The sequence below is a fragment of the Leuciscus leuciscus genome, assembly GCF_965113295.1.
Source record: "Leuciscus leuciscus genome assembly, chromosome: 14".
NCBI lineage: Eukaryota > Metazoa > Chordata > Actinopteri > Cypriniformes > Leuciscidae > Leuciscus > Leuciscus leuciscus.
The window spans coordinates 11365577-11378113 of NC_138738.1; the positions used below are offsets into that span (position 1 = coordinate 11365577).

At 44.2% G+C, this 12537-nt stretch overlaps 1 protein-coding gene across 4 annotated transcripts in view; it reads left to right on the forward strand.

Moving 5' to 3' along the window:
• The window catches only part of col7a1 (collagen, type VII, alpha 1), a 78610-nt gene that overhangs the window by 18940 nt on the left and 47133 nt on the right, over positions 1–12537 (forward strand). For all 4 annotated transcript variants that reach the window (XM_082137100.1, XM_082137101.1, XM_082137103.1 and 1 more), the window contains exons 21-34: positions 1871–2017; positions 2267–2392; positions 2472–2618; positions 2704–2823; positions 2926–3075; positions 5030–5166; positions 5365–5491; positions 5780–5923; positions 6043–6218; positions 6416–6445; positions 6595–6621; positions 6738–6782; positions 6922–7023; positions 7122–7184. In XM_082137100.1, the coding sequence (XP_081993226.1) occupies positions 1871–2017; positions 2267–2392; positions 2472–2618; positions 2704–2823; positions 2926–3075; positions 5030–5166; positions 5365–5491; positions 5780–5923; positions 6043–6218; positions 6416–6445; positions 6595–6621; positions 6738–6782; positions 6922–7023; positions 7122–7184 (1541 nt within the window). The remainder of the gene's footprint in view (positions 1–1870; positions 2018–2266; positions 2393–2471; positions 2619–2703; positions 2824–2925; positions 3076–5029; positions 5167–5364; positions 5492–5779; positions 5924–6042; positions 6219–6415; positions 6446–6594; positions 6622–6737; positions 6783–6921; positions 7024–7121; positions 7185–12537) is intronic.

The following is a 12537-nucleotide window of genomic DNA, read 5'->3' on the forward strand; positions in this document are numbered from 1 at the left end:
CATTTCCTCACAAAGCATAAGGAACTATAAATTATTAAAAAACCCTCCCCAATAGAAGGTTATTTTAAAGAAATACAAATTGGACATGTGGTCAACAACATTTTTTCTAAAGGATATTTTTGTCTAAGAATTCAAATAACACATTACTGATCGAGGAAAAATGGGAGGCCGAAATGAATGAAACAGTTCCTCTTGAAACTTGGGAGGAAGCTTGTGGAGAGGTACATCTTGTGTGACCAATGTCTGGAGGGAATTCAAATGGAAGATAATAACTAGATTTTTTCGAACTTCATAGATAATTGCAGAATGGAATCCATCCTGCTCAGACAAGTGCTGGAGAAATTGTGGCCAGCATGTTGGTAACCACACCCATATTTTGTGGTCATGTCCAAAATTAAGAAATTACTGGAAAGATATATTTGATGCGCTTAAAGAAATCTATGAAGACCCCCATTATGAAATCCCAGAAGACCCCATAATAGCTGTTCTAGGTGTGCGTCCAGAGGGCCTTGAGGCTAGAGCTAAAATATATTTACTACAAATTTTACTCGATGCATCCATGAAGTGTATTACATGTATATGGTTAAAACCTGACCCTCCATCATACAACGCTTGGATTCAAAAAGTATGGGAGTTGTACGAAATGGAACAAATCACATTTGCATTACGACTTCAGAAAACTGTTTTCTTAAAGAGGTGGGCTCCTGTAATGTCTTTAATACTTGAGTGATCATGAGTTATATCACCAGCAGCCATATCACCCTGTAGCCCAAGACTGGTTGCCCACTGAAGCTAAGCAGGGCTGAGCCTGGTTAGTACCTGGATGGGAGACTCCTGGGAAAATCAGGTTGCTGCTGGAAGAGGTGTTAGTGAGGCCAGCAGGGGGCGCTCACCCTGTGGTCTGTGTGGGTCCTAACGCCCCAGTGTAGTGACGGGGACACTATACTGTCAAAGAGCACCGTCCTTCGGATGAGACGTTAAACCGAGGTCCTGACTCTCTGTGGTCATTAAAAATCCCATGGCATTTCTCGTAAAGAGTAGGGGTGTAACCCCGGTGTCCTGGCCACATTCCACCCATTGGCCCTTACCAATCATGGCCTCCTAATAATCCCCTTACATTGAATTGGCTCTATCACTCTCTCTCCTCTCTCCACCTATAGCTGGTGTGTGGTGAGCGCACTGGCGCCGTTGTACTGTGGCTGCCGTCGCATCATCCAAGTGGATGCTGCACACTGGTGGTGGTTGAGGAGAGATCCCCTGATATGATTGTAAAGCGCTTTGGGTGTACAGTAGTACATATGAAAGCGCTATATAAATGCCTCATTCTATTCTATTCTATTCTATAGTTATACTATCATATCCACCCTGTGTTCATCTCTGCCTTTCTCCATTATTTTTTTTTTTCTTCCTCTCCCCTTCCTCCCCCTGTACTAGGTGTATTTGTTTTCATCCTCTGTATAATGTGTACGATATAATTAAGTTTGAAGAATTGTCAATATTGTGGGAACATGATGGACTAACATGTTAAAACCCAATGTCATGCTGTATTGTATGTAATGCTGTGGTTCTAAATAAAAATATAAGTAAAAAAAAAAAGAAAAGAAAAAGAAGAGGACAGATGGTGAGATCTTACAGTGATTTTAAAGTAAACACTCACATAGTCAATTCCTATAGGAAAGAAAAATCCCCCATGACATCTTTGGTATCTCAGTTTTCTCCTAGACTGCAGTGATATTAAATGAGATACTTTTGCTAATAAAAAAATAAAAATGCAAAAAGGTTTTAGTTTGTGACCTCCAGGGGTTATAACTCATAAAATATGTAGACTATAGACCATGATAGAAAAATAAAATTGTGAGTGTGATTATAGGTGAAGAGGAGCAGAGTCAGCTGGTTGGTGGTAACGTGACATCAGTGGATCTAAGGCAGTTGGATGAAGGGGCACAGTACGAGGTTAAGGTTTTGGCTCTAGTCCGGAATAGAGAGGGCCCACCCGTCTCTGTCAGAGTCACCACGGGTCAGTGCTGTTTGTTTGTTTCCCTGCTTTTCGAGTCAAATGTACTTATGTATGTTTTTGGAGAAGTTCATGACCGTATTCACATACTTTTCTATTCTGCAGAATAAATATATTCACAAAGTGAACAAAATAAAGACGTGAACACTTTTCTTTTGATTGTCTTTTATTGTGGCTCGGCTAAAGATCAGATCAGGTTTAATAGAGATGTTTCCTTATGAAAGTGCTTTGAATTTACTGTTTGTTGTCTAGGGGGACAGAGGGTGACAAGAGTAGAGGGTTTGCGTGTTTTGGATTCGACCCCAGGGGGGCTCCGTATAACCTGGAGAGCAGTGAGTGGAGCCAGCTCATATAAAATCTATTGGAGGTCTTCACAAGGTAGTTATAAAGGCACACATGTAACCACATACACATACCAGACACAACTAAGTTTATGTAATGTTTCTATTACGACTAGGTGAGCCTGAATCAAGTCGCCAGATTAGTGGTGATGCCACTTCGTACACCCTTGATGGACTGCGTCCTGGTCTAAGCTACATTGTAAGATTGTCTGCTGTGCTGAACAATGAAGAGACTGAAGCTACCTCTATCAGAGCAACCACTGGTACACATGACACAGTCTATCTCATATTTTATCTATCTGTCTTTTTCCAGCCTCTTTCATTCATAATTTCTGTCTCTTTTTTTAGATGCCCTGCCACCCGTGACTGGTTTGAGTGTGACAGACAGTACTGAGAATTCAGTCCTTTTAGGCTGGTCACCAGTAACTGGAGCTACAGGCTATATTTTACGCTGGACAGAGGTAGAGGGTGAGTCTTCCAAAAGTTCAGGAATTGATAGTGTGTGGTTTATTAAGGATCAAAAACACAATTAGAGTTGCATTTAGTGTATTATATACTCTCTCTCTTTAGACACAGGAACGAGTCAGTCTGAAACGCTGCCCGGAACAGCCACCTCGTACCGTGTGATGGGTCTACAACTGGGCCGTCTATACCGTTTCACTGTGCAACCAAACTTCCAAAACCAGATTGGGCCTGAGGCCACCGTGGAGGAACGAACAGGTTATACGGTTTCTGTCTCTTTCACTCCTGACTACAGTACTGACAAATTGAAATCGTTTAATTAATTAACTGATTGTTATAGTGAGGACTTCAGATGCATTGTGCACATATTTAATAAAAAAATTAATAAAAAAAAAATTTAACTAGGGCTGTCAACGTTAACTCGTTAACGCATGTGATACGTTTTTGTCCAGTTTAACGCGTTAAAATATTTAACGCAATTAACGCAGCATCCGTACATTTTTGTCATCCTTTGGGTAGCGTTACATAATATGACCACGCTCTTATTCATGTAAATGCTTTCAAACCATTCAAGGTTTGTTTTTGCAAAAGCATTTGCATTTGCGCCCATTTGTTCGCCCATGGGTGTGCTGGTCTGAAAACGAGGTGTGTTCTGGCGCATTGTTGGCGCGTTGCTATTTTGAGGCAACAGAAATAGACTGCAACATTTTATTTGTTATTTAATGAGCGCGTTAGTAATGTGCGCCTATAGACGGGTCAACAACGTGCATACACTCTGCTCATTAAACACACAGGGATGCACAGCAGCACACAAACATGCCAAATATTTAAAATAAAAGGATTACAATGTAAAAGATTATTATTGTGTACATAAAGATATGGTGGAATCCGGCTTGTCCCGTAGATGGTCTGCTTGCGCACTTTTACCTCGCACATGAGCAGGTCTTTCCACTATCAAATTCCGTCATGTAAATAGCGAATCTGCCATGGCGTGAGCGCAACTGGCATTTAAAGGGAATGGGAGATGAGACTCTGATTGGTTTAATGCACGTAAATCCCAAAACACACCCATTACTCATTAAGAGAATAGGGACACCCCCTTTTAGACCATGCGCCTGGCGCGCTGACCATTTTTTCCGTCGTTAAACTAGCAAAAGTGGATTCGGACACGCCCTAAGTACACTTGCGGCATTCGCTTTAGTGCGCTTAGATCGTTAAAATAGGGCCCTTAATAAAGGTTAGTCTTTATTTAATTTATAATTTATGCAGTGCAGACTGTTTGATAACTTAATATTCCTATATTTACATAAAAAATGTATAGCTTTCAATTACACTGTAATGTTGATTGGCCGTAATTTTTATCCAGACATCAATAGCTGTATTTAAGTATTTAAAATATACTGTCTTTATGTTGTTTCAACATTAATTTGGAGATTAACTGTGAAATTATTACATTATAGAATATATAAACTAAATATAAACCTATAAAAACGTAAATGTTGTTAATTGCGTTTTTTCTGTGATTAATCGAGCAATTTTTTTTAATCAATTGACAGCACTAAATAAAACATACTATATTATTGGTATTTTAACAAATGTAAGTACTTATTTCAGTATTTATATGCATTTGTGTTCAGTATGAGCAATATATTTAATTTACCATTATTTTTTACTCTAAAATAAGTAACAATGATGTTTATAGAAAATACAGGTCTTTGACTCTTTCAGTAAAACCTTTGTGGGTTTATTTCATACAGTACCCTCTTGACTTTGAAGTTCAGGCAAATTATAGCTTGCAGTGTGAGTACAGTGAACAACATGCTATTAAACTAGTCAGTCACAGGGAGATGTTTCGCTCACTACATGCTCTCACTACTAGCAATTTTTTTAAAGTTGCAGAGACCGACAAATGGTCATAGTGCTTGATGTCTTGTTGTACTTTAAAACACTATCAATGTGCAATGAATGTAGTCATCATTTATACAGAAAAACGTTCATAGCTGTGTGCTTATATTAGCTTTATTTTTAGCATAGCTTTATTTTTACAAGCCAAGATTTCATGGCTGTGTAGCTGGGTAACAAATGTTTCGAGTTGTTCTGCAAACAGCAGTGATGATTTAATGGACTACATGAATTGCAACATTGTTCTATTGACTGTATTGTTCTTCATCTGTATTCATAGCTTAATATGTTTAATACATCCATGTTTTAGTGTGTGTTGGAGGCCGTTTGGATGTGGTCTTCCTTGTTCCTGCGTCTCGTGATCGCTCTGGCCTGGGAGCACGTGTGTTGTCTCTGTTGGCTAGTTCTGCTAGATCCTTCACCTCCATCGGTCCCAGAGACTCTCAGGTGCATTTCTTTCTATCTTTTTATACTAGGTAGGTACTATGTACTATACTATGTACTGTAGTCATGATATTCACTTTTTTATATATATATATATATATATATATATATATAAATTGAGAGTACCCTCTTCTGACAGAGTGAATGAAGCATTGAGCAGGCCAGTGTTAATGAAGTGCTTGTAATACCTGTTTGCTCCAGATGGGGGTAGTGATGTACAGTGAAGATCCAAAAGTGAGCTTCCTCCTCAATCGTCATAGCAACAGTGAGAGCCTTCTGCGGGATATTTCGTCAATCCCATTCAATGACAGACCAGGAAATAATATAGGTTAGTTTGTATGTTTTAATTTTTAATTAATATTTTTAAACTTTGTGGCTATCCTGTTTTGATGTTGGTGTACCAAGAGTAAGTATGTGAATGTCCAGGTCATGTTATATATGTAAATTTTTTCCAAAGTAATGAGAGCATTGAAGGCGTTTTTAACTGTGACAAAACATAACACCAAAGTTTAATTTAATTTCAAAATATAATTTTTTTTCATCAGAATCTAAATTATATATATGGTAACATTATGTTGAACGTGAGTGTATTGATATATTCTGATTTTATGTGCAGGCCGGGCAATGACATACGCGCGTCAGTTTTTGCTGAGCACGGCAGCAGGTCGGAGGTCTGGCGTTCCTGGGGTGGTTGTTATTATCGCTGACGAAAAGTCAACCGATGATCTTAGCAAACCTGCTGCCACTGTTAGAGCCGATGGTAAGCCATACAAAATCAGAACCAACATATTAAATTTACACACACACAGCAAACCATCCCGGCTGCTCTGTCCCATGTTCATATGAGTGAGTTAGCGCTGTAATAACTCTGTCCCTCAGGTGTGACAGTGTTGGCGGTAGGAATTGGACGGGCAGACCCTACAGAGCTCCGTTTGGCAGTGACTGATGGCAGCACTCAGAATCTGATCTTTGCTCAAGACACAAATCAGCTCTATGGTCTCCACCCCGACCTGGCAGACCTCCTCTGTGGCCTTGCACGGGGGACCAGTGTCACGGTCAGATACAATCCATCCGTCTAAGCTGTCATTAATGTCGTATCATCATTTTTTTTATTATGACGCTTGCTTGGCCTGTTAAGCCTGCGAGAGTCATGATACAGCAGAAGGTTTCAAACCTCTCTGATAGTGTCTATTTATGAGAAAAGAAGACCTGGTACAAAAAAGACTCACTTTGATTTGTTGTCTCCTTTTAGACAGGGCCTTGTACAGTAGAGTGCCCCAGGGTAAGTGTGTATTGAAAATACACAAACACCCAAACATAATTACACATAAAAGATGCATATACACTTAAGCAAGTTTTGTTTTTGTTTACATTTGCACATCTACATGCAACTTGTACCACAAAAGATGTTTACTTATGTCTTTGTTGCAGGGTGCTAAAGGGGAACAGGGTCAGAAGGTAATGTGGTGTCTTTCTTTTTGTTTTTGCATATAAACACTGCAAGTTGACTTGTTGACCTTTATATTTACTGTAGTTTTCTTGTGAATACATTATGTCTTTTTGTGTGTATACAGGGTGAAAGAGGCAGAGATGGAGTAGATGGAAGGAAAGGCGAGCCTGTAAGTTCATCTACATGCACATTTAGCTGTGTTTGTTCATCTACACAATGGGATGCATTAATTCTTGCTTAGAAACAATTTGTTTCTACATGCTGGAGTAAATGTCTGTCTAATTCTGTGTGTTTGTTTTTTTAAATAGGGTCGTGATGGTTTATCGGGTCGTGAGGGCCCCAGAGGACCAGAGGGGCCACCAGGTCAACCAGGCAGTGGTCTGGGAGTGAGAGGAGAGAAAGGCGAGAGAGTAAGTGGCACTTAACTATGCATACACACATACGCACACAGATCACACATGTTGATATTCTCTCAACCTCTCTATTTGTTTCTGTCCATCTTTTTCAGGGTTTTCCAGGATTGGACGGCAGTCCAGGTGTTCCAGGTCGTTCTGGTGCAGTTGGACTACCAGTAAGAATGAAACATGAACAATGGGTCTCATTCATGAAACATTCGTAAATATACGAGTAAATATGTGAGTGATTTGCGCGTAAAGAGACATTCCCGAAAATTCTTCTCCTGATTCACAAATACTTCGTAAACGTCAGATTTGATAGTGAAATGTGTGTGTGGGTTAATGAATTCCAATCAGTCGTAAATGGGACGCGCGTGCACGTTCATTCTCTCAATTACCATAAATCCCGCCCATTAAAACCGACTGACAACTATATATGGGCATTATTATGACACGAAACGAAGGATTTCATATATCTTCTCAAAAGCGAATGAAGAAGATACATTTCTCAGATGCAGAAATTGAAGTTTTATTATCAGAAGTTCATTCAAAACACCACATTTTATTTTCAAGCGTACATAGTATCAGGTCCTAAAAAAAAGGATTTTTTAGGTAATAATGCTTTTACCTAAATGCTTTAGGTAAAAATGCTTGGCAGATGCTGTTAATGGAGTTTCATCTGTTAATCGAACAGTCCCAGAAGTGAAAAGAAAATGGTTCGACATGAAGCTGTTACGAAAGGATAGAGGGGACAATAGCAAGTAAAACAGATCTTTATTTGAATATAAAGCACCAGTCTCAGAGTGAAAAGGGAAGATGACAAAGTTCTCAGTAGAGTTGGAAGATCGCCGATGCAGTACTCTAGAGAGGTGTGTAGATCACAAGATCCTTCTCAGTACGATGGTAGTCTCTGATGATGTTGAAGGCAAGGCAGCGCAGGCTTGCGTGGACAACTCGATCCGATGGTCAGACGTGAAGTGATGAACCCAGTGTTGGTGAAGTGTGAAGACAAACTGCAACGACGAACTTCCAGACGAAGACAAAGCAGGAGACACGAGGAGCCGAAGAAACAGGAACACAACAGGCAACATCCACAAAACAACGATCTGACAAACACAAGACGCATGAGGTGAGTATAAATAGGCAGTGGTAATGCACAACACCTGTCGCTGATTTCCCTGAGGACAATCAGCGACCACGCCCACACACACACATTCATTCACAAAACAAACACACAGTGCAAGGGAGCGTCAATGAATTCCTCAACCGTGACAGTACCCCCCCTCCTAGGAACGCCTCCTGGCGTTCCCAGACTCCCTTACCTGGCGATTGTAATCATCGATAAGGGAGTGATCCAGGATGTCCCTAGCAGGTACCCAACTTCTCTCCTCCGGACCGTAACCCTCCCAGTCCACCAGATACTGGAATCCGCGTCCCCTCCGTCTCGAGTCCAGAATTCGATTTACCGAATAAGTGGGTTCCCCATCTACGAGTCGCGGCGGTGGGGGAACCGGGGCTGGCGGATTAATGGGTGAAAAAAATACGGGTTTCAATTTGGAAACATGGAACACGGGATGAATTCTTCTGTACGCAGGATGGAGTTTGAGGCGAACTGTCACCGGACTAATGATCTTGGTGACAGGAAATGGGCCAATGAATTTGGGAGCTAGCTTATTAGAAACGGAGCGGAGTGGAATGTTCTTAGTAGAAAGCCACACTTTGGAACCGACGACATACACGGGAGGTCTTGACCGGTGGCGATCGGCCTTAACCTTGGTGCGCGCCCTTACTTGGAGCAGAGTCTCACGGGCTCTGGTCCATGTACGGTGACACCTCTGGACAAAAGCGTGAGCGGAGGGGACCGCGACTTCGGATTCCAGACTAGGAAAAATAGGTGGCTGGTACCCTAAGCTACCCTCAAACGGAGATAGGCCCGTGGATGACACAGGTAACGAGTTGTGTGCGTACTCCACCATTGAGAGTTGTTGACACCAAGAGGAAGGATTCTTGGCGGCAACACATCGCAACATTCTCTCCAAATCTTGGTTGGCTCTCTCGGTCTGCCCGTTGCTCTGGGGGTGGTAACCCGAAGATAGACTGACAGTGGCCCCCAGTAATTTACAAAATTCTTGCCAAAATTTGGAGACAAATTGGGATCCCCTGTCAGAGACCACGTCCGTCGGGAGGCTATGTAACCGAAAGACGTGATCGATGACAGTCACCGCTGTTTCCTTGGCTGAAGGCAATTTGGGCAAGGGAATAAAATGAGTCGCCTTCGAGAACCGGTCCACTACGGTTAAAACAACCGTATTGCCTTGGGAGGGCGGTAACAAAATCTAGCGCTATGTGGGACCAGGGTCTCGAAGGGACAGACAGCGGTTGAAGAAGCCCATCTGGGGGTCGATTGGAAGTCTTACCAATCGCACAGATCGAGCAGGCCAAAACAAAATCTCGAATGTCGCAAGCCATAGATGGCCACCAGAACCGTTGCTTAACTAGAAATCTAGTACGGTTTACTCCTGGGTGACAGGCTACATTGGAACAATGACCCCACTGAATAACGTCGGACCGTAATCCCTCCGGCACAAACAAACGGTTCGGTGGGCACCGGGACGGAGGCGTTACCCCTTCTAAGGCCGTCTTGACCTTCGATTCGACCTCCCATCGGAGTGTGGAGATGAATAGAGTCTCCGGTAAAATGCACTCGGGAGTAGACGGGCGTTCGGATGGATCAAAAATACGAGATAAAGAATTGGGTTTGATGTTTTTAGAACCCGGGTGGTACGAAAGAGTAAAATCAAAACGACCGAAAAAAAAGAGCCCACTGAGCCTGCCTGGAGTTGAGTCTTTTGGCAGATTGAATATATTCTAAGTTCTTGTGATCAGTCCAGACGATAAAAGGTACCCCCGACCCTTCTAACCAATGTCGCCATTCTTCCAATGCTAACTTGACTGCCAACAACTCTCTGTTACCAATGTCATAGTTACGTTCGGTAGGCGACAAACGATGAGAAAAGAACGCGCAAGGATGCATCTTGTCGTCTGAAGAAGAGCGCTGAGAGAGCACTGCGCCTACCCCCACCTCTGACGCATCGACCTCCAACACGAACTGACGTGACAGATCAGGGGTCGTAAGAATGGGAGCCGAAACGAAGCGGCTCTTCAGGTTGGCGAATACAGCTTCGGCTGTTTCGGACCACCTGAACGTCGTTCTGGGGGAGGTCAAGGCAGTCAGAGGTGCGGCTAGTTGGCTGTAATTACGAATGAAACGTCGGAAAAAATTGGCGAACCCCAGAAACCTCTGTAGGGCCTTGCGGGAATCTGGACTTGGCCAATCCACCACAGCCTTAACTTTGTCAGGATCCATACGCACTCCCTCAGACGAAATGACGTAACCTAGGAAAGGGACAGACTGTGCATGAAAAGCGCATTTCTCCGCCTTGACAAAAAGCCCATTCTCTAGCAACCTCTGAAGCACTCGTCTGACGTGCTGAACGTGTTCCTGGAGAGATGAAGAAAAAAATCAATATGTCATCCAGGTAGACATAAATGAACTGATCGACCATGTCTCTCAGCACATCATTGACGAGTGCCTGGAAGACCGCTGGGCTATTGGAAAGCCCAAAAGGCATAACCAAGTATTCAAAGTGCCCTCTGGGGTGTTAAAAGCGGTCTTCCATTCATCCCCCTTCCTGATGCGGACCAAATGATAAGCATTTCGTAAGTCCAGTTTTGTGAAGACCGACGCTCCCTGCAACCTCTCGAAGGCTGAAGATATCAACGGCAAAGGATAAGTATTCCTTACCGTGATGTTGTTCAGCCCTCGGTAATCAATGCAAGGTCGCAGAGAACCGTCCTTCCCCACAAAAAAGAACCCCGCCCCCGCTGGAGAAGAGGAAGGTCGGATGAATTTGGATGCCCGAGAATCAGAAATATATTTCTCCATGGCCTCCCTCTCGGGAACAGACAGAGAGTAAAGCTTGCCCTTGGGCGGAGACGTACCTGGCAGTAGATCTATCGCACAGTCATAGGGACGATGCGGAGGAAGAGAAGCAGCTCTGGACTTACTGAACACTTCCTTCAGGTCGAGGTACTTAGCGGGCACGTTTGACAAATTCACTGACTCCTCCTGCAAGACAGAACAAGACAGAGACGAACCAGCAGACACTAAACAAGACGCATAACAGTCAGTGCTCCAGGCAGAAACAGAATTATGTCCCCAGTTCACCCTGGGGTTATGCTGCACCAGCCAGGGGTGACCGAGAACAACGGGAACCTGAGGGGAGTCCATGAGGAGAAATGACAGTTCTTCAGAATGATTGCCGGATGTGATGAGTGTTATCTGACTGGTGGTGTGAGATACTGTGGGTAACTGTTGACCATTGAGTGCGTTGACTGAGATCTTGTTAGTGAGTGGTATGATGGGTATCTGAAGCTGTTGTGCAAGTGACCAGTCCATAAAGTTACCTTCTGCCCCGGAGTCGAGAAGAGCTTGACAGTGATGTGACCGAGTTGCCCACTGCAATCTCACCGGGAGGAGGGTGGAAGAGGTTTTCTGGATGGAGACCCCGCCCGACAGGATCCTCTTCTTCACTGCCGGGCACGCTATTTTACTGGGCAATTATTGAGAAAATGTCCAGCTCCGCCACAGTAGAGACACAAACCTCGGGACCTCCTTCTCTCTCTCTCCTCCCGGGAGAGCCGGGCTCGACCCACCTGCATGGGCTCGTGATCGTCGACGGGGCTGACCGCATCACGAGCGTCGAGTGGGGAGATCCCAAAACTCCTCTGTGTAGGTGTTGTACGAGTGTGTAGTTCCAACCGATGCAGGCGTGCATCCACTCTTAAGGCCAGTTCGATCAGGTCGTCGAACTTCTCTGGCAGATCCAGGGTATAAATCTCACGTTGGATGCGGTCAGCCAGCCCATGCAGGAAGATGTCCCATTGCGCCTCCTCGTTCCAGCGGCACTCTGCGGAGAGGGTGCGAAACTCAATGGAATAGTCGGCGACGGATCTTTCCCCCTGGCGGATGTCTGCGAGCTGGCGAGCCGCCTCTCTGCCTGCGACTGCCCGATCAAACACCCTCTTCATCTCCTCCGAGAGTGCCGCGAACGAGTCACAACAGGATCGATGGTTCTCCCACTCCGCCGTCCCCCATAGCGCCGCACGCCCGGACAGCAGTGTAAGCACGAAGGCCACCTTTCGAATCCTCAGTGCAAAATGTCTGGGGTTGGAGAGCAAAAAACATAGAGCACTTGGTCAAGAAAGCTCTACAATAACTTGGCTCACCAGAATAACTCTCCGGCGTCGGCAGACGTGGCTCATGTTGACGGGCGGGTGCGGGTGGTGCGGGGGGGATCGGCGGTGGGTTGGGCGCAATGGGCTGTGTCAGTTGTTGAATCTGTTGGGTGAGCCCGGACACCTGCGCCACCAATGCCTGCACCGCTCTTCCAGTTGCGGCGAGATTCTCCTCCTGCCGCTCCATACGGGCTGTGTTGTGTGCGAAGTAATCTGTGACTTCAGATCCGC